The sequence below is a fragment of the Scomber scombrus genome, chromosome 1 (assembly GCF_963691925.1).
Source record: "Scomber scombrus chromosome 1, fScoSco1.1, whole genome shotgun sequence".
NCBI classification, from domain to species: domain Eukaryota; kingdom Metazoa; phylum Chordata; class Actinopteri; order Scombriformes; family Scombridae; genus Scomber; species Scomber scombrus.
Window position 1 is genome coordinate 24326086 of NC_084970.1, and position 21385 is coordinate 24347470.

A 21385-nucleotide genomic window follows, 5' to 3' on the forward strand; every position below is an offset into this window, starting at 1 on the left:
TTCAGAAACTGAATGAGAATCTTTGAGGATTTTAGAAATAGTGTTGTTAAACGATCTTTTGTGTTTGAAAAATATATACCCGCCATTGTTTGACAGTGACATAAAAGCCTACCTTTCTGACTTGAATGTAATGGTAATACATGAGAGAGGCACAAACTGGGGCCAGGGATTTGCATGCTCCACTTTCCTCCATACATTCCAAAGACACATAAGTCAGGTGTACTTGGACACCCTAAACTGCCCCGAAGGCATGATTATGTGGATGTGTCTGACTATTTTCTGCATTATCTGTAAGATGGGCTGACAACCTGTCTGAGCTGACAGGCCGATTTCTTTCCTTCAGATATGCATTCATCAAAAAGACAAAGCATCTAAATAAATGATCATTTATGTCTGTGTAAAAACATCAGCAGTTAACAAATGATCAAAAAAGCTATATGGGTAGTAAACATCCCCAAAACATTGCTAAAAAAAGACATGCGATGAACATGTTTATCTAATGCGCACGTTGAAAAAAAACTTAAGTGGAGCAAGAAAACCAAAACACCTAGATTCTAAGAGAAGATCTGTATCAAAGAGTTATCGCCTCCCCTAAGAGATGTCTCAGATTTTCCACTACGGACAAATGTAAGCAATCTGCACACATACAGGATCAAATCAAAACATCTTAAAAGCGACCCAAGAAACTCTGCAAAAGCCTCTCTGACAAGCCTAGGCACAGTGGAAGGAGCTGTTGCCAAAGACGCTATCAGCTCCCTGCAAGGTTCAAGAGTAAAAGAGGGAGCAGAGCAGGCGATGGCACACGTGGAGGAATTCAGACTCTTCCAGATAAGACAACATGAAAGAGCCCCAGGTCTTGCTTTTTTAACCTAAACGCTTCACACAACTATTTCCACTTTCCAGCACGGCAGACAACAGCCTTTTGGCCGAGGTGATAGACTTCTGACTTGCTGTGCGCTGACCTCAACTGAAGACTGTTTGGCACTTCTTATCACACAGGCAGCCTCAAACGTGGAAACAGCTCTCTCGGATTCCTGGAATTTCTGGAGGTTATTTTTCACCAGCCCACACCCAATTATAGATAACTTCCAAACATCACGCTCAAGGATCATCCATATCTGTTTCCTCGCTATCTTTCATTACACTATCTGATGTATTACAGTATACTAATCTGAACCTATCAAGGAAATGATTTGCATCTTTCCAGTGTCAAGATGCATTTGCACTTTTAGCAGTGTGAGCCTGCCAGAAAGGTCAGCAGAGGTGCATTTTTAAACAGTAGCAAGTGTTTTTACAGGGTTAGTGGCCAATGAACTAGGAGGTTATCATCACTTAAACTATGAGAGGCACCCACTGCACACAATTTATTTCAGAGAAAAATCATTTAAAGTACTTTTCAGGTTGCAATTCTGCAAAACACTACAGCCCTGGGGTTTAAAACCACACAGCCACACAGACTCTTTTAAGGGGCAGACGTGGTGCTAGTGTTATTTAGAGGTTTAAGAGGTATTTGAGGGTGTTCTGTCAATTGAATCTGCTGCTGGAAACTTGATGAAGTTTAGAGGGAGCAGTTTGCGGCTTGCTGGTAGTCAACACCATTAAGATTTACTTTTCCAGCAAGAATACAAAGCAGCAGCAGCAGCCCACTCAATGACAGCCCACATTAAAAAATCTGCACCCATAATTCCTCTAAATCTTGTAGTAGAAGTATCATGTGGATTTACATTATTGGTGGCATTCTGAAAGTTAACTGAAGCCTAGTTTACCTAACTTTACACAAAATAATTCCTGTTTATCCCTGCAAGCCACTTATCTGCTTTCCAAGAGGCTGAGTTGATTTTTTTTTTCCCCTACCACTACCAAAAGTAATCTCACCAGCTTTAGTTCCTGGTTTTACAGGATTAAAACAGCACATATTTTATCAACACAGTGATGGACACAACTGTGAAGTAAACAATGATAAGTAATCTGCTGTTCCGTTGTACAAACCAATTCCTGATGATAGGCATGTCCCACAGCATGAACTTTAACTCACAATCTGATTATGAATTAGAGAATGTGTTAATTACTATTATGTACTTCCACAAGTTTTGCAGTGATTTAAGACACATCCCTCCTACAAATGTTGCCACTGAAGAGTCACACAAACAGACGCAGTGCAAGCAGCTCAAAGCTCTCATCCTGTATTGTCTATATTATTATTATAACTGCACACACGCATCTGAAATGAGCTTGAAAAAGGTGTGTTTAGCTCACTCAGTACAAAGAGTCCTTAAATAAAAAGCCAGTAAATGACAGTGCAGTCTAGAGAAATGCAATTGCGTGTTGAGCAACTTCAAAAGCTTTCAGTGGTTGACATGTTGATGCTTTGAAGATGGTAAAAATGACAAATATAGGCTATATTCATAAAGAGGAAACATGGCATCAAGTTTCAATTAGTGGTTGATTTGCTAAGATTTGTTTCATTTTAAAACGCAGTCAATCAATGAAGCAGACAGTGTTACAAAGGCTGGATGATGAACTCCTACATACCTTGTCTGGGACTTAAAGGCAATAATTGATTTGGTCCTATTTGCCGGAGTTGGAAAACTTTGCGCACTTCGTCGCATCTGTTTGGGTTTCCAAACACTAATCCACAAAAACATGCCAGGAAGAAAATGAGGTTCGTCCGCAGCAGCACACCCATTTTATTTTTTTTTTTTAAATGCCGGGTAATTCCCCTCCAAAAAGAAAAAGCCTGTGTGGAAGTTGAGGTTTCTTCTAAACCTGCATGTAGTCCTCTCAGGTGAGTCCCGTTCACATGTCAGCTTTAAAGGGGGTTAAGCGTGTATGAGGCGGCTCTGTTCTTGTGGAGGAAATACGTCCGGGTAATTTACTCACATCCACTCAGACAGAAAGTTGCAGCGGTATGAGGAGTGTGTGTCTGAGCGGCATGTTGTCAGACTTGGTTGAACCGACAGCAGAGGCGGAACCGTAACGTTACCTGCTGGATCCGGTGCTGGACGGCAGCCTGGAGGCGCCATCTGCCGGTCACAGTCCGCATGGTTTATTTATTGATTTTTTTTATGACAATAGATTTATTTGTAGGCTGCAAAGATTGAATTAGTCACTATGTAATAATGAATTTAAAATCAGAATATAATGTATATGTATTTTTTATTGATCTTTATTCTTTAAAACGATCATACTTAAAAATCAGTTTTCATTTTTTTTGTACTGCATTTGATCTTTTTTCTTAATGTGAAGTAATTAAAGATATTGAAGTACAGTTATTGTTTACTCTTATTTATATCTTAACGTTAAATTGAAAAAGGAGAGGTTTGAAATTTGAATGGCATTTTTATCACTTCCGTTTCTTATCAACTTTCATCCTACCAAAATATTCAACATACAAGGACTACTGACTGGGGCCCTTGGGGACCTCAAGAATAAACAACGGTGAGAAACAATTACAGCAAAATGTGAACTTATTTCCTCTCACAACATTAGTTATGTTATGTAATTAAAGTAATCTGAATACCAGGTACAATCTCTCCACAAAATGTCTTCAAAAGACTGACAGACTGCCCCTCGGCCCCCTGATAAGAGTGATACTCTAAATTAGGACCAAAGGCAAACATGGACTCAATAAATAGCTCCATCTATTAAATTTGCATAGGTGGAATTCAATTTTTTAAAAACACTAATTAAAACAGGAACGGAAAACAATAATATGAAGTCAATAGGAACAAATTGATCAACAAATTCAAGAAAAACTGGAATAACAAAGAAACAGTGACATAACAAAAAGTACACCTATGAGGTCTGTGGGTACCTCAGTCAGTAGCTTTAGGATAAAATATGCAAATGAACAGTCAAAAAGGTTGAATAAAATGGTCTTCTTGTTTCTGTGTTTATTAACTCCTTTGACTTCTTTTAAGAGGAAATGATATGACAGTGTTTTAGAAAATGTGGTTCAATTTCATACTTCATTGTAACTTGTGTGATATAGTGATTTCTAATGAAGACACATCAAACTCAGTCTTTAATCAAAGTACATATTTTAGCTGCTGTCAGTGTTTTACATCATTTCACTTCTTGTTTGAGAACATTTTGTTAAACATGTAGGTCTTTATATGCTAAATAATTGCATGAAAACGCCCATCATTTGTCCCCTTTACTACACAGTGCACTCTTGGGTGTGAAACACTTGTGATATGTATCACACACACATACATTATCAATAAGGGTTGTGATCTGAAATTTGTCCGTACACTGAGGTACTGCTTCAAACCCAAATTGATGTTACAGAATTAGACCATAAATGCATAAACCTAGTTGGCAACAGCACTCACTTAATTTGGTGGCAAAGGTGGTCAACGTGACACCACTTAGTATAATAGTGCTAAATAGTTTAATCAGATTGTCCCCCCCAAAAAAAATTGAGAATCAAAATCTGTTTGCAAAATAAAAGGTTGCTGACTAAACACCCTGTATCACATGACGATTAACATCTCAACTTTGGGATTTAAAAAAAAAAAAATCTTATAGGGCAATCTTACAAAGTTAATGTTTAACTTCATAAAATAGCCACATAAGATTTTTAAACTATAAACTCTGACCCAAAATGTTAGGACATGTCAAACCTGCAACTGTGAGCCCATTCATTGAAGATTTACACTTTCATAAGAGGTAAAAGAACTCATGGAGAGGGGAAAAGGTGTCACCAATTTAATTTACAACATATGAATACATACAATCCACCAGTACTTACATGCATTTTGTACGGTTACAACAACCATCTCAAATTACGGGACCTGTAGCTTGAGCACATTAGGTTTCTGATCAACAGTGGGGTCCAGGTCAGCTTCATCTCCTCATTCCTACACAGGCCGGGACAAGTGCAATACCTCAAGGTACACAGCATTGCTACTAATCCCCACCTGCACAGGAAGGGACAGTTCCAGTTATCCAAACTGTCATGTGATTAAACAAAAAATAATAATTATGTTGCTTACTCGACAGAACATAATTCATCAACCTAGTCAGTTTTGCATGGATTTGCACAGCGAACATCAGTTAAAGCTGAATGCAAACCAGCAAAACTGACCAAGTAATGATTAAAAGATCACTCCCGATTATTATGGACACCTGAGCTTCAGAAAGATGCAGTTAGTTAGAAGTACTTCAAGTGCTTACATTGCAGTAGATAGGAGCAAAACACTACCTGCACTATAAGCACTTTAGTACTGCTGAAACTGAGGTCACTGGATGAGAACTGCAAACACTCTTGGTTTTTACAGTGTTACGGGTGTATTAGGCCATTAGATTGCGGGTGATGTGACACCCCCAAAACCAAAAAAATCTAAACAGGTGGAGAGCAAGCAGGCCACCATCAGTTTTGCATAGATTTGCACAACTCATCTATTCTTGTAGTGCAACTATGCAAAACTAGCAGAGAACTGCAAGAAATTTGAGCCCAATTAGAAATTAAGAATGGTCTGGTGGCGCATATCACAGCCCCTTATGCCAGAAGGAGCACTTAGGGCAGTAGGTGCTAGTCTATGTCACTATCTGCACTAGATGCACCTTAGCACAAAGACGGTACTTCAAAAAATTACAAGTAACATCAAAAGAAACTGCACATCAGTGTCAGGGTATTGCTGTAAGTGCCTCCACTGCAGTAGATATTACATAGTACTACCTGCACTGTAAGCACTTTGACAATACAGACTGACAGCATCACTGCTATCCGGCGTCATGGGAAAGAGTCACACAGCTCCATGTTGCAATTTTGTTTGGGCATCTTCACTTCAAGATGGATCTGTGGGTAAAAAAAAAAACAACCACACATGAGAGCTTATTAAGATACTGCAACCAGTTACACGCTGCACATGTTGATGTGTGGAGCACATGTGAGAAATTCCTTGTAATTAAATATCTAAAATTCGAGGAATATGCGTCTCCCTCCGTCAGAAGTGAGGATCAATATTACAGGTTGATCGATAATTAGGCGAATTGGTTGTTGTGGTACAAGATGTTATGATTTATTACAGCAGCACGAGGTCACTAGAAATCATGAATGAGCAGCCTGCGGCCCGCGTTCCCTGCGACACGGCCGCGCATGCGCACTGAGCGGTGTTGTTCACCCCTCCCCCACCGTCTTTAACATGGCGCCTCGAAGTGCGCCAACCTTTAGCATAAATGACTTTAAAAACCAACCAGGCTAAACGCAAAACGTTAGCATTTAACACCCAAAATCTTTGCAACAGCGTGTGTGTTTGTCACAAAAGGAGGGGAAAGCGGTGGCTTGCGGTATCGCGGCTTGTTAGGAAAAAAAACAACAAACCTAAACGTCCATGTAGGAGCAAGATAGCTTTAGCAGGTTAGCTTAGCTGCTGTTAGCTCGATGAAAACATGGCTTTTTATCCTGCGATATTCACCACAGTTATACTCAGCCTCGCTGAGGAGGACACTAAAACAGCTATGAGTGCTTTCAGTAAAAACAAAGCTGGCTCGTTTTTATATTTTTGGCTCGCAAGCTAATAAAATAGACACCGATTAGCCAACAACAAACGAGCACGCCTTTAAATAAATACATTAACGGGCTGATAAGCTGCATTTACCCACTATGGCGTTTAATTTATTAGTACAGACACCTTTATTAGAAGTGTTTTTTGTGGTTATTTTGCTTATCTTTCAGGTTTATGCGGCTATGGCTAGGCTAGCTAAGCTAAAACGCGCGGCCTACAGCTGCCCCATGTGCTGCTGCTTTGTTCTGGGGGGCACTTTAACTCACACACCACTGCACCCGACACTCACCAGCTAATTCAACACATTTGCAAACTTACTTTTCTCAAAATAGCACTCCAGTATAATCACACACAAACTCGGGATTGTCACGGAAATGTTTTTCCCCCAACTAGTTGCGGAGAAAAAGGATCTCCGGACAAGCTTTTTCAAATCTCCCTCATTACCCCTCGATGGTGGAGGAGCCGAGAGGGGGCTGCCATGCGCCTCACGCTGCACTGTTTTCATCGCCAAAATATCATTTAAGCGCTCGTTTTTGGGCATAATTCCTGTATAATAGTAACACGTGTGGAAAAAACAAACGTGAAACACACCAATAAGAGGTTTCACACGTGGAAACAGATTGAAAAAATAACCCCAAAAGCCCCGACTTCCTTGCCGATAAACATGCGCTCGGCAGACACTCACCAGCCGAAATCCACCATCTTCGCTCACTTGCTTGGGCTGGCCGCCGTGTAGGATATCTCTCTCTCTTTCTATCGCCGACAAAAAAAGAAAGAGAGGAAATAAATACGTAACTATTCCGAAAACTTTTCTACCGCCGCACCAATACGAGACATTAAGTGAAACCTGAGCCGATCGAGAGTCAATTTATAGCGCAGATACGCTGCTTAAAAATGATTGCGGGTTAGGAAAGTGGCGCGAAGGCGACCAGTTGGTAACCATGTGGGTGAATGAAGGGCGGCTCCCACTGAACGTAAATATCTAGCTACAACCCCCAACTCTCCCTATTAGCATACATAAACTACGGTACTTCCGACCCACATCTCCAACCAAACAGCCTCCACCTCTCCACACCGAGGAGGGAGAGAGAAACAGGAGGGGGATCTGTTGTTTGTATCTTTCTTTTTTAATATACAGATTTACATGCATGAATGTTTGACAGGAAGGAGTCTGTTTAATCATGCAGTTTTAAGTTATGCATTGTAATAATAATTAAAAAAAATGTATACTCTAAAAAAAAAAGCATTTAAACGCGTTTTTTTACACCAGTATAACTGCGCCTGCTAGTATAAAACTATTTTGTCGCTTGAAATCATTTAATTGTTTATATTTTAAGCCTTTATGAAGAAAAATGAAACGAATAATTAACCTGTTGCTTCTCCACTACACGTTAAAATCAGACCTATAGTTTGCTAAACGATATTCATATGCATCGACCTGTAGCTCATTTATTTATATATAATTTTTAAAAAGTTAAGTTTTTGTCGGCTCACATACAGTGAAACGAAAAGAAAAATAACACTCATAGATAATCATGTTAAACAAGTTTGTTGTTTATAGTTATAGTTATTATAGTTAAAGACTTGTTTTCCAAACATATTTAAACACGTGGAGCAGTTAACATTTGTACTCATTTTAAGTTTGCTCTGGAAGACATGAACAAGTGTTTTCAACATATAAACTTAAACAACACCTAGAGGCTACACCTAAACTAGAGCACAGAAATTCAGTAAATTCATTAAGCACCCATTATGAACCCAGAGTGTGAGTTGTAGAATAAAAGGCTATCAAAAGTTTAATAAACATATTCTTTTCATAAATCTTTGAATGTTCAAAGAAGCACTTTTAAATAATTTTGTCAGATTAGTTTATTTTCTCTGTTTATCTTTTGAAAAGTTGTTCATTTGTTATTTCAGTTTGATATGGTATTACATTGATTTATAGTGACTCAACAAGTTTTGTGGGAAGGTTAACTTTACTTAGTTTAGAAGTAACACTTCAACAGAAATCCCACAAAAATTGTAAATATAATTTCACGAAAATTAGCTTCAAAACATGTGTAATTGAAGTAGAAATTTGATTTCATAATAATCAGGACACAGTAAGTGAAATATAAAAATGAGTCAGATAAAGAAGTTGTAGAACAAATTTAAATAATTGTTTTAAGTTAGTAAAACCAATTTGAACATTAGTCTGTTGGTAATGTTTTAGCATTTTGCCTTCAAAACAATTCAAGGCAAAATGCAGAAGAACATTTCATAAAATAAACTAAAATGATTGAAACTACAGACACTTGTCTGTTTGGTTCATGCTGTGTGAAAAATTACACTAATTGAAATTTAATTAGGATTATAAACTGTTTATAATCATGACTGCTTTTTGTGATTCACTGCTCGACTCTGAACTAAATCAAAATATTTGTATCATTTCATGCTCACAATATGCACATCTCCTGGCCGTGCTTTCTTCTCTGATTGAAAACAAAACAGCTGGATATCATAGAGATGATGTGACCATGAGGCATCAGCTATCAAACCACAACAGATGAGCAGTCAAGTACTGCAACAAATTCAGGGCCCTCTGGCAGGACAGGGCCCATGCAGACTGAACCCCCCACACTTTGGCTGCTTGATCACTTAAACAAAAGATATTGTTTAAACGTGTGAAATTAAATAATTATTACAATACTGTACTGTAAAATACACAACATACATAGATCGTGACACACCTGTTATGCAGTCTTCAAAGTTAACGTTCAAGCACTATTCTGCATTTTTAGAAATAAGAATTATTTGTGCAGTGACATGTATGTATAAACTGTATTGAATAAGCTCCCAAACATTGATGTTTTGTGTTTTCTAATGTGTTAAGTTTGGAGATGAACAGGGCCTTGAATTTGTACTTTAATGTAAAAGTTCTAGCTTTTCATCACCAGACAAAGTCTAAGAGTATTCAATCATTTAACATAATTTAGGCCACTTTCCGTTAACTTAAAATTAATACATTGTGTAACAGCCACGGCACCCCTCACTAGACTTTATTTTCACTCTATTTTCCGTTGTAAAACTACAGATTGAGTTTCCTGTGGCTTGGAGGAAAAGAGGGGGAAAATGTCTTTGTTCACGATACAAAGATTTGGGTAAAGTTACATAAATGATAAAAGAAGTGTTTTCCAGCCATACATATGCATTGGCGTTTAATGACAAAGACACAGAATGATGCCTTCAACCTGGGAAGCTGACACATTCATGATCACCTTTCCTTCAATTAAACTGGACCCCTTAGTATAATGGGGGTTCGATGAAAATCAGAGAGTGACATTTACCTTTCAATACAGCAATTTTCCCAAAGTGGATGTGAAAACAATGAACATGGCTCAATCTGCTGCTGGTTTTATCTTCTGCTCTGTGTTAAATCCTTTAAATTGTCACAAACATATGAACGAGATACAGTATGGTAGCTGGCCAGCAGATGGAACTAGCCAACTAAATACTGTACTACAATGACATGATTTCTATTCAACTGTAAAGAGGAAGCACAAAACCCCAACTTCCCCATCACTGTTTTCTGTTGTGTTTTTTAAAATCATCTTTATGCAACACACAGAGTCTAAGAAAGGAGACGGAAGTATTCATTCACAGCACATTCAGGTTCAACCTTTTAAATATTTAACTGTTAAAGTGTCTTTTGCGCTGCATGTTGATGTTGCTGTAAATTTTGCGTAGTGTCCACAGCCAGGGAGGCCTCAGGATGTTTTGCCAGACGTGTGTGATTGAGCTGTAATTTCCACTTTTCTAACTTAGCAGCAACTTGAAAACAAAATTATCTGTTCTTCTCCTCCATTTTTCTGGGCACACTGTGGGAGTGGGAGCGCTCAGTCATGACCCCCAACCCCCCACACAAAGCCAGTGGTGGGGTTAGTTCCTCTGCATATGGAAGTGAGGTGGGGGGTGGGTGGACCAGGGAGGTTGTAGACTTCACATCGTCCCATGTGGTCAGATAAAAGCTTACGGCTCGCCTTACTAGAACCCCCCCACTCCTCCTCTGCAAGCTCTATATGCTCTCTGCACAAATTATAGTTAAAGACCAATCTATATATGAGATCAGGGTTAAAAATAAAACATTTAAGGATACTCTTTAGATTATGTGATTTGGGATCAAGATAAAGGAAAAGCAGTGATACGTGTGGACAATACAGCTGCACATGAAGTCATGAAATCATTGTTTTTCTGCAGCATTAAAGTGAGCTGAGAAAAGACTTCACAGGTAAAATGGGCAATTTAATACATCGTGCTGGTAGCACTTGTGACTTTCAAGCCTGTAGTTGAGATCCAAAACATCCCCTTTGATGCAGCACCACTTCTGCCCCTATTTTCTAAAATGGCCTACCATAACCAGGCTCCTCCCACGACAGGGGCCATGAGCCCGGGGGTCTCTGTTTTGTTCTTCCTATAGAGGCCTGGCTACCCATTGTCTCTGCGTGACCCCAGGGTCAACTGAACTCACCTCGCTCAACCACGGCCCATTCAGCTGTGAAGCTTCACATAGGACAAAAACATCTCGCAAGAGCATGGATCACTTGAAGCAAGGGGGTGGGAAGACACACACACACACACACACACACACAGAGAGAGAGAGAGAGAGAGAGAGAGAGAGAGAGAGAGAGAGAGAGAAGACAATGAACACACTCCCCAATGTTTCAGAGTCAGAAGCTAATTTGTGTTATATTGTTTTTCACAATGTATCATACCATTTCAGCTCCAAAGTGATTGAATTTCTTTTTTTGTCTGAATGAGTTGTGGTATTGGATAGTATGTGTTTTACTCCTGAAAACATTAATGGTAATTTAAGTTGGCACACACACAAACACACTGTTCTGTTAAAGAAGTCCTTAAGCAGTAATGAAGTTATCTTGACACATTTTCCTTTAATTCTCTCTCAGATATTTTAAATACATCTCTTGCCAGTGGAGAAATTGCATTTTGCTGCAGGATAAGAATGATGCAGTGCATGCCTGTCATCTTCTGTTTTTATTAAGGTTAATGTATTAGACCAAAAACGAGTGCATCATAGAAAATATAACTATAACTCACTGCAAAATATGTCATTTTAAAATTAATTTCATCTATGCTCCCTGTTGTTTGATTGTAGCTGAGCTGTGTCCTTGTTTAAAGCACAAAGCACATGTCCTGTATAGACCTTCCAGCCTGGCTTCTTGCATTCAGAAGCAACAGTGTCCCCGGTGGAGAGGAAGCTCATGGAAGCTGACAGGTTGAAAATGTGCGGCATGATGTGGCTGAAGGAGCATGAAACATGTTCACCCATGGATGCTGTGCACAGCGCCACAGGAGAGACTGGGACACAATTAAATGCTGAGATTTTTTACATTTAAAAAGATTTCCATTTGTTTGATGTCTTATAGAATAGATTACACACATTTGTTGAACTGCAACTGCTATATACTTTCATGCATAAGAGGTTTAGAGAAACATATAAAATAACCAATCTGAGATTTTTAATTCTGGTCGTTGCAATTGTATAGAAAATCTTACTTTTTGTGTCAAGATTACTTGTATGAGAGAAACCTGGAAAAATTTTAAAATATTCTCTCACACACAAACGAACATTTTGCTTGTTGAACCCAATAGGACATGATGAGACACTCACCATGGTGCTGTTCACTGCAGAATGACAGTCTCTATCCCAAGCGCATCATTAGAAGTGTAATGATGAGACGTGCTCCTCTGAGCAATGTCTAAACTCAGTCATCCAATCCTCCGCAAAAAAAAAAACGTCCACCTCAAAAACTGCGAAAAACATGTACCAAACATGTATTATAATTCTGTAAATGTAATCCAATGAATTTAAGCTTTTCACAATTTATTAATCATTATTTATTATTTTCATAATTATGTTTTTTTCTCCACAAACTGCTGAAATGATTGAAGTAACATATGCAACCTATGTGCTGCTGTAACTTTCAATTGCTTAAAGTTAGAGCTGCAAGAATTAGTCAATTATTTGACTTGTAAATTAACAGAAAATTATTTACAACTGAGAATCAATTAGTCATTTTGATTTTTTTAGGAATAAAAGACGTAATCCACTGGTTTCAGCTTCTTAGTTTTGAATATGTTCTGGTTCATTCCGTCCCCTATGATATTAAAAATTAATTTCTTTGGTTTTGGGAAACATTAATTGACATTTTTCGCAATTTTCTGACATTTTCTACACATAGAATTAATTAATTAATCCAAAAAAAATAATCATCAGATTAATGAATAGTGAACTGTGCTGTTTTTGTAACTTTGCAACTAAAGACGCTGAAGACATGGGCTGTGATTTATAAGCAGTGTTTTCCAATTCCATAGTAACCATTTTGTTACTATAATCTCTTAATTTTCTGTCTTTTTATGTCAATTGTTTTGACTTCTTCTCTTGTTGGTTTTGGAGAACAGAAAAAAACACAGACAGTGAAGAAGAGACATTTGAGAATTATTTGAGCTAAACCTTTCAGACATTTAACAAGAAACAAACCATTCATGTGTCAAGTAGTTTCATTTCAAATGAAGACTTTTGTTGTCACAGCCCTGGATATACATTAAAGGATCAGTTCACAATTGTTCAAGTCTGGCCTAAAACAACAGTCAGGTGCCCAAATAAACATTGACATGTTTTTCTTGCACTAATCATTCCCCCTGTTCATACTGGCTATAGAAGATCCCTTCATAATGCATTAACAATGTAACTGATGAGGGAAAATCCACAAACCTCCTTCTGTGCAAAAGTATATATTTTTAAGGTTATTTAAAGTTCATATGAAGCTTCAGCCGTTCAAAGTAGCACAAAATCCGCTTTTTTTGTTACAGTTCTTCCACAGCTGAACAGGAAAACAGTCTGTCGAGATACAAAGAGGGAATTTTTCTGTAAAAAAAGACTGTAAATGTGGAACATATCCACTTTATTTGACTAATTTAGATGGCTGAAGTTTCATGGTATTTTCAGATAAACATTAAAATACATTTCTGCTCAAAACAAGGACTGTGGATTTTGTCCCCAAAGTGCATTTGGAGAAAATCTAGTAACAGTCAGTCTGAACAGGAGGAACAAAACTCTCAGTGAGCTAATAATCACCTGCCTGCTTTAAGACAGACTTGAAAAACTGTGAACATATCTTTCAACCATTTCTAATAATATTTACTGTACATTTGAAAAGATGATTATACAATATAAAATACATAACTGTAAGCAACACCCACCGGAAAGATTCAATGTGGATTCCCTTGAAACTTTTTTAACTTTAATTAACAAAATCATGATTTTCATTTCACTTAACAACATTTCAAACAAAGTTTACACAATTCAGTTGTGAAAACTTTGTTTTTGTCTTGGCAGCAAGAATGTGTTGCTTTTCTTTTTTTTCTCTGTGAAAAATAAAAATGTAAACAAACAAATTAATTTACTGCATTTACTCCAACGTCTTTTACTAAAAACTGGAAACAAGTTATGCATGACGAAGATGTGACGAAGCACCAGAGTCTGTTTCTAATGTGAGTCCTCTCTGACGGTCTCCTAACTAAATCAAGAAAAAGAAAGGAGAATTTTGTTCAGTGAGACACAAACAAGCATAATATTGACATTTGTCCTGGTAAAGTCAACACAGGCCTCAGATGAGCATGCCACATGTGACTTTTCTTCATCTGCCACAAACTGTAGCCATAAAAGTGTGTGTAGCCTGAGTGTGTCCCCGACGGTTAAAATATCAGCAGAAGACTGGCATTACAGCAGCAAACATTAGACTTTGTAGTAGATGTTGGTGGGATTCTGTGGCGTTATCTCCTGAACTATGTACACAGGGGGCCCGTAGTCACTGCTCACGCGCTCATAATGACGACAGATCATGCCATCAGAAGCCCGCAGAGGACAGACAACCTCGCTGCGGTCTGAGCCGTTGTTGTCGCTGCTGATGCTGTCCCGCTTTGGTACAGTCAAAGTGTTGAGGGACACAGAGGCAGACTGCTGGCTATCTGGGACGCAGTGACGGCGATGGTACTTCCACAGCAGGACCAGCAGAATTATGATGACCAGAAGGACGATCACGCAGACAGAGACAACCCACATGAACAGTCCTGGCTCAGAGCCACCGCTGCCACTGGGGTTTGTTTGTCCTGTTTCTGAGCCTGCGTCTGTCATGAGAGACCGAAAAAGGAAGGAGAAACAGAGATGAAAGAGTAAATCAGGACACGCGACACAGAGATATAAAAACAATTTCACTCAGTTTATGCCCTGGTACATCCTGATCAGTGTGTGTTAACATGAAAACCTCTGTCAAAGCTGGACACCAGAGAATATGCTCTAATCTTTAGTGTCATACTGGTAAACAGTCTGCTGCCTTTCACTGACACTGAATGGCCCAATGAGTCACAATCCCTGAAGGTTTGAATAGATAGTTGAAACGTGAAAGAAGAAATGATGCCAAAAAATAAAGACAGTTTTCTTGGTTCCAAGTTTATCAGTTTGGATACAATTTGTGGTCTTTTTTGTTCTTTTTCAAATGTATTTAGTGTGTGCAAGCGCAGGATATCAGTAAGGACAAATCTTTGCATATTTCTGAAATAATGCCAGTGCTTTAATTCCACTTACCTTAAATACAGTAAACTGCACATACTGACAGGTAATTTACAAAGCATACTTATACTTACATACTTATATTTAAATGTATCATCTAACAATATGATTATGTCAGAAAACTAATCACAAATTTAACTGAATATTTTTGGGGTTGAGGACTGCTGTTTGACTAAAACAGACACTTTTGAATATGTTAACGTAGGTTTTGTAAAAATTATAATACTTTTAATAATAATAATATTAATATCTTTTTTAAAGACTAAAAGATGAATAAATCAATAAAGAAAAGAATCTGCAGATTAATCGATGACGAAAATAATTGTTAGTTACAGCCCTACTATTATCTCTACCCCCACAGTTGCACAAATACAGATACACAAATAAATGTACAGTGTGTGTGTGTGCTTTGGGAAATGATCCGTTAAAAAGCTGTAAACACACAATGTGCACACAAAAACACAAAACTCCTGTGTGTCAAAATGCAAATAGTTCAATTTAACAAGCAGAAAAAAATCTCTGGCTTATCTTCCTACCAGTTTTGCCATTGTTATCCTGCTCTTTTGGGGAAGGGTCCTTAGACTTCGGTCGTGTGGGTGGAAACCGGGTGGGGGAATCCTGGAGTGTTGAAGGTGGATCGGAAGCGCCTGGAACAAAGCAGGACGGTTGAGCAGTTAACATACCGCATCAGCACTACATCTCACATGTCTTGGTTATTTCTGTGTAGGTGATGTTACGTCAGGCCAAAATGTTTCCAGTGCAACCTTTGTTGAACCGTGAGTTTGATGTCAGTCCCCAAAAAAAGAAGAACTTATTACTGGATTGATTACTGATGTTAATTAATCACACAGGAAGCAGATCAACTATTTCATGACCTCAATGAACCAGAGAAGTAGTGTTTTGAGTCACAGCTGTCACACTCATTTTTTCTTGACTGGAAAAACTATCACTAATGCTTCAGCACTTTCTCCACCTACACATCTAGCATGGCATATAACTGAATGCAGGAAATTCACACTTTTTCAAAGGGAATTAAGGAACATTTAGGAAATCACCAGAGGACCAAAAAGTACTGAGATTTTTACAAGTTGGAGTACCACAATGAAAAAAATACTTTGTTGCAAGTAAAAGTCCTGACTCAAAGTTTTACAGAAGTGAAAGTACTGGCAGCAAAATGTACTCAAAGTATCAAGAGTAAAAGTATTCATTAAGCAAAATGACTCCATTTACAGTGTTATATATCATGGATAGATAGATAGATAGATAGATAGATAGATAGATAGATAGATAGATAGATAGATAGATAGATAGATAGATAGATAGATAGATAGATAGATAGATAGATAGATAGATAGATAGATAGATAGATAGATAGATAGATAGATAGATAGAGTAAAAAGTAAACTCCAACATTCGTGATTATTGACCAATATTATCTACTACTGTATGTGCCAGTGACACCAGTTTCCCAGTAGCTATATCCAATTAACAATCTGAATTTCTTTCTTTGAAATATCATCAAGGATTAATACACATTTTTAGCATAGTAAGCTTTTTTCAGTGCATTATCATTCATTCATCATTGCATTTAGCATTAATGTACAAAATAATTATATGATTAGATTTTTAATTTAAATTCAAAAGCATGATCAGCGAATACAAATCTACACAAGCATGTTAGACTACCATCAAAAACCACAGCACATGGCTGAAAACCGCAGGGACTCCCCGCACTGATTGACAGGACTTTTAATATATATGTTAGGATTAACATAAGATTACAACTAAACCTTAAAGTTATTAATGTTTTCTGCTGCTGTTAAAGACTTGTTTACAGCAGCAGTGTTTGTAAACACAGCGAGAAAGCAGCTGCATATTTTCAAGATCAGATGAAAAGCACACAAAATGCTGATTTTTCATCTCTAAGGCAAATACTTTAATTATTCATATGAATAATACTTCAAGTTTCTGAGGTCAAAAATTAAATTTTTAGGGCTGAAAGAAATTCATCTCTTGAAAGTGTTTAGCAACACACACAGATACAGTGTTTTTCTTTATAATGCATATTTGTTAATATGTGTCATAAGTCGCCAAACAAAATGGTAAGATTCTTATAAACAATCAGCTGTTATAAAGTTACAAGAAATAAAAAAGCACAGTATGTTTTTGTGTGCCAGTGATTTATTTATTTAAATAGAACAAAGTGAATATGTTTATAATCTGGTTTATTACATTTTAATGCTATGTGATAAGACCAGAAAATTATAAAAATGGACCATTGGCTGTTCAGATGTTAATACAGGGTAAAAAAAAAAAAAGGATTGACTTCCACAGCCAGTCCCACTGATTGCATGCAAGATAATACTGATGGCCTTAAGCTGCCAGTGGTTTGAATTAGGGATTTGAGATAATTCATGATGGCAATCTCTCTTCAAAAGAATGAATGGATAATGTAGATCATCTGACCACTTAGTGATCCAGAGAGGAGGTGATATTATTGCATTACACGTTTAATATCCAGAAGCAAACAACTGTGATATTGATCATTTAAGCATTGTTTGTCTTATTATCACGTCTCCCTGTTTATGTCTTTCATTCACACTAGGCCAAGCACACACACACACACACACACACACACACACACACACACACACACACACACACACACACACACACACACACACACACACACACACACACACACACACAATCACAAAGTACTTACTTTGGCCGACTCTCAACACCAGCTTCATGGATTTGGTTCTACACACCCCTCCATTAGTGTTATCCAGACCCTGCAGGAAGCCTGTAGATGTGGCTGATACAGAGTGAGGAGGCAAACATAAAATAATTGTTTGACTTTTTATACTTCACATAATCATCATAATACAAGATTATAGAGCAATGCAGTAAGCTTCAGCCAACTGCTGCTGAATGTTGCATCGCATACACACAAGAAAATGCAGACGTAAGTAGCACACACAGTGAAAGTACCTGCAGTAAATAGATAATCACACATGTAAAAACACCACAAAAGATTCATCTAGGGCTGATACTACTTTCACTATCAATTAATCTGCCAATTACTTTCTTGACTAATTAATTGTTTTATCTATAAAATGTCTGAACATGAAGAAAATGTCCATCCTTATTTCTTAAAGCTGAAGGTAATCTTTAAATAACTGACCAACAGTCTAAAATCCAAAGTTACTCAGTTTACTATAATGTACGATGCTGAAAAGCTCAAATTCTCACATCTGAGAAGCTGCAACAACTGAGTATTTTTGCTTAATTACTAACACGATTATTCAATTATCTACATAGCTGCTGATTCATTTTCTGTCCATTGACTCATCAATTAATTGACTAATCTTTGCAGCTCTAAATGTCTCTTAATGTCTAAATCTGACAATTATTCTTTTGATTAATGGTTGATTGTTCAGCCATTAAAATGTCAGAAAACACTGAAAAATGCTGATTAAAAGTCACTAAAACCCATGCTGACTGTTTGTTTTGTCAGAACGACTGAAATATTTGATTTACTATCAGAAAAAGAAGAAGCTGAAAGTTTCATATTTTGGATTTATACATTACTTAAACAATTCATTATTCGTCTTTAGATCAACTAATTGATGACTCAACCAATCATTTCAAAATGGGTGAGTGGAAACATTAATAAATGTGTTGTTATTTCAGCAGCTAACCAACATAGCAATCACTAAAACACAGACACACACACACACACACCAAGAACTCTCCGTCACCCCTGTCACTCCCACACACACACTCACATAGACTTGTTAGGAGCATTTAGGTCAGATAACAACATCTCACAGGCAACAAGCCGCGTTGCCATGAAAGCTCCCATCAAATCTGCCTGATGCTGTAAAAGCCTTGTGTGATTTGGGGCATGTAAGCCCTTGGAATCACACTGCCCTGCCAGAGCGAAGTGTGCTGTCAGAGCGTGGTGAGGTGGATGAGGCTACATGGTCAGACTTGCTCACTATCTCATGCATCACTTGCCACTAAGATGCTGGTTTAACCGACAGCGGTCCAATAACGAGGCCACATTTTTGATTCTCACGCGAACTGACAAATTGAGAGGGAGGCAAGGATGATGGCTTCCTCTTCTTTGAAGAGAAGGAGGAGGAAGAGGAGGATGAGGAGGGGAAAAAAAGAAACAGTTGCTAGCAAAAGATTCAAATGCTGTTCCACCTGTAGGAACAAGCAGCTTGTGTCTCCATTCTGCTGATTTTAAGATGATCATCTGCAGCGAGACATACATGAATGCACTCTGGTATCATTTCTGAGCTGCATGAGCTGTGAGGTTAAACACACACACACACACACACACACACACACACACACACACACACACACACACACACACACACACACACACACACACACACACAGACTTACAGGTGATATAATAGTCCTTCCCTTTAAGGAACTCCAACCCCCAGAGGTTGGGGCTGAACTCCTGGAACTTAAACGTGAACTTGACGTCCCGGTGAGGCTTGTCACAGTTCAGCAGGGGTGTGTCCGTCTTGTCAATGGTGCAGCTCTCCATCTGACTTCGAGAGACCAGATACACCCGGTAGAACTCCTCCTTTCCACCCGAGGAAGCGTCTGCCCGGGGACACACAATGTCCATCTTGTCCCCTATTTGAGGATAGAGGACCAAACCCTGACCTGGAGTAAATCTGTGCAAGGTGGGACACACACACACACACACACACACACACACACACACACACACACACACACACACACACACACACACACACACACACACACATTACTATTTCAAAACAAAACACAAGTTCCAAAAACCAACAGTCCAAAACCCATACATATTTCATTTTAGATCTGGAACAATTAGACTACTAATTGATTAGTTGGTCAACAGTCAATTAATCAACAACTATTTTGATAATCAAGGTATTATTTAATTCAATAATTCATTTTTCAAGGGGGGAAAAATCTGAAAAATGTCCTACTTTTCACTTCTTGGTGATAAAAAAAAATTGTTATTCAAAAAAAGAACAGCTAGGGCTTCAAGTATTGCGTTGGGCATTTTTCACTATTTTCTAACAATAAACAGTTCATTTATTAATGGAGAAAATAATCCGTGAATTAACAGATAAATATGCTTACTTGCAGCCCCATTCAATTTTCAATACCATAAAACAGAGAAGAGAAAAAAAAGCCAGGTTTCACCTTAGAAAAGCTGCAACCAGAGAATGTTTAGCATTTAAACAATGAATCAGTTATTATTGATTGATTAATTCACTATTTTTTTAGCTCTACATATCAAATATCAAACAGTAAAAACATTGTTGCTTCTGCCCTGTTTAGGTCGCATTACAGGGACAAAGCAGCAGCATAAAGTTGCCTCATTTCCTCCAAGTGTGAAACTGATTGACCCGCTTACTTTGTGTTGGAGCTGCTCCAGTGGATGGACTCCAGAGTGATGGCACGACATGAGCAAATGATGGCCAGCAGGATCACGGCACCACAGCTCCATGTGACTGTCCCCATCACAGGAATAAATCGCAGGTAGTCACACAGCAGCTCGGTATCATGAAACAGAGTTAAAACTGGCTAAAACCTGTCGCCTCTGCATGTCTCCAGTGGCTCCAGGTGCGCGCAGAGGACACATCCCTGAGCAAGAGCCCATCAAGTTGCGAGTCTTCCTCCTGCACTTGTAGGATTTTTTCCACATTGTGCGTAATTGGCTAGAAAACCATTCGTGTGACGAAATCCATGTATTGAGGACAGAGATTGTGTGGAGTATTTTAGTCATCAGCTGACTGACCGGTCCGCCCATAAGCAGGCTCATGCGTAGGGGAGACCCGGTCTGGTTGACACATTTTTTCATCACTCATCTAAATTTCTTCACATTAGCATCAATATCCATGAAAAAGAACTTGGATGGAAACAGTAGTTGTTGATTTTATCTCTACATAACCTTTTTAAAAAAAAATGTATTTTAAAAAACCTTAAGCAACATTAATATTTACAACACACCCATTATACATATAAATACAACCTGTGTGTGTGTGTGTGTGTGTGTGTGTGTGTGTGTGTGTGTGTGTGTGTGTGTGTGTGTGTGTGTGTGTGTGTGTGTGTGTGTGTGTGTGTGTGTGTAAGGTTTCCCTATTGGATTGAGGCCTGGGTTTTGTTTCGGCCACTCCAGAACATTCACCTTGTTGTCTTTAAACCATTTCATGTTCTTGAT

The 21385-nt window shown here is 38.2% G+C and overlaps 2 protein-coding genes across 2 annotated transcripts in view; both read right to left on the reverse strand.

Annotated features, from left to right (window-relative positions):
• The window catches only part of gpc5a (glypican 5a), a 118088-nt gene extending 115402 nt beyond the window's left edge, over positions 1–2686 (reverse strand). Inside the window, exon 1 of the mRNA XM_062430722.1 lies at positions 2533–2686. Coding sequence (XP_062286706.1) covers positions 2533–2686 — 154 coding nt within the window. The remainder of the gene's footprint in view (positions 1–2532) is intronic.
• Positions 2687–12466: 9780 nt separating this feature from the next.
• efnb2a (ephrin-B2a) lies at positions 12467–20685 on the reverse strand. The gene is made up of 5 exons (XM_062415993.1): positions 20579–20685; positions 19564–19847; positions 17867–17959; positions 15678–15788; positions 12467–14687 (listed from the first exon to the last, which is right to left on the reverse strand). The coding sequence occupies exons 1-5, from the start codon at positions 20683–20685 to the stop codon at positions 14308–14310; spliced, it is 975 nt and encodes a 324-aa protein (XP_062271977.1). The 3' UTR covers positions 12467–14307.
• Between the last annotated feature and the right edge of the window lie 700 nt (positions 20686–21385).

Bases quoted from the DNA above. Each gene is read 5' to 3' on its own strand.
- efnb2a (XM_062415993.1), bottom strand. From the start codon at position 20,685: ATGGGGACAGTCACATGGAGCTGTGGTGCCGTGATCCTGCTGGCCATC. The intron at 17,960-19,563 runs GTAAGTCTGTGT...ACTCTGTATCAG, and splicing joins GAAGGACTATTATATCACCT to CCACATCTACAGGCTTCCTG. The intron at 14,688-15,677 runs GTAGGAAGATAA...ACGCAGGCTCAG, and splicing joins GGATAACAATGGCAAAACTG to AAACAGGACAAACAAACCCC.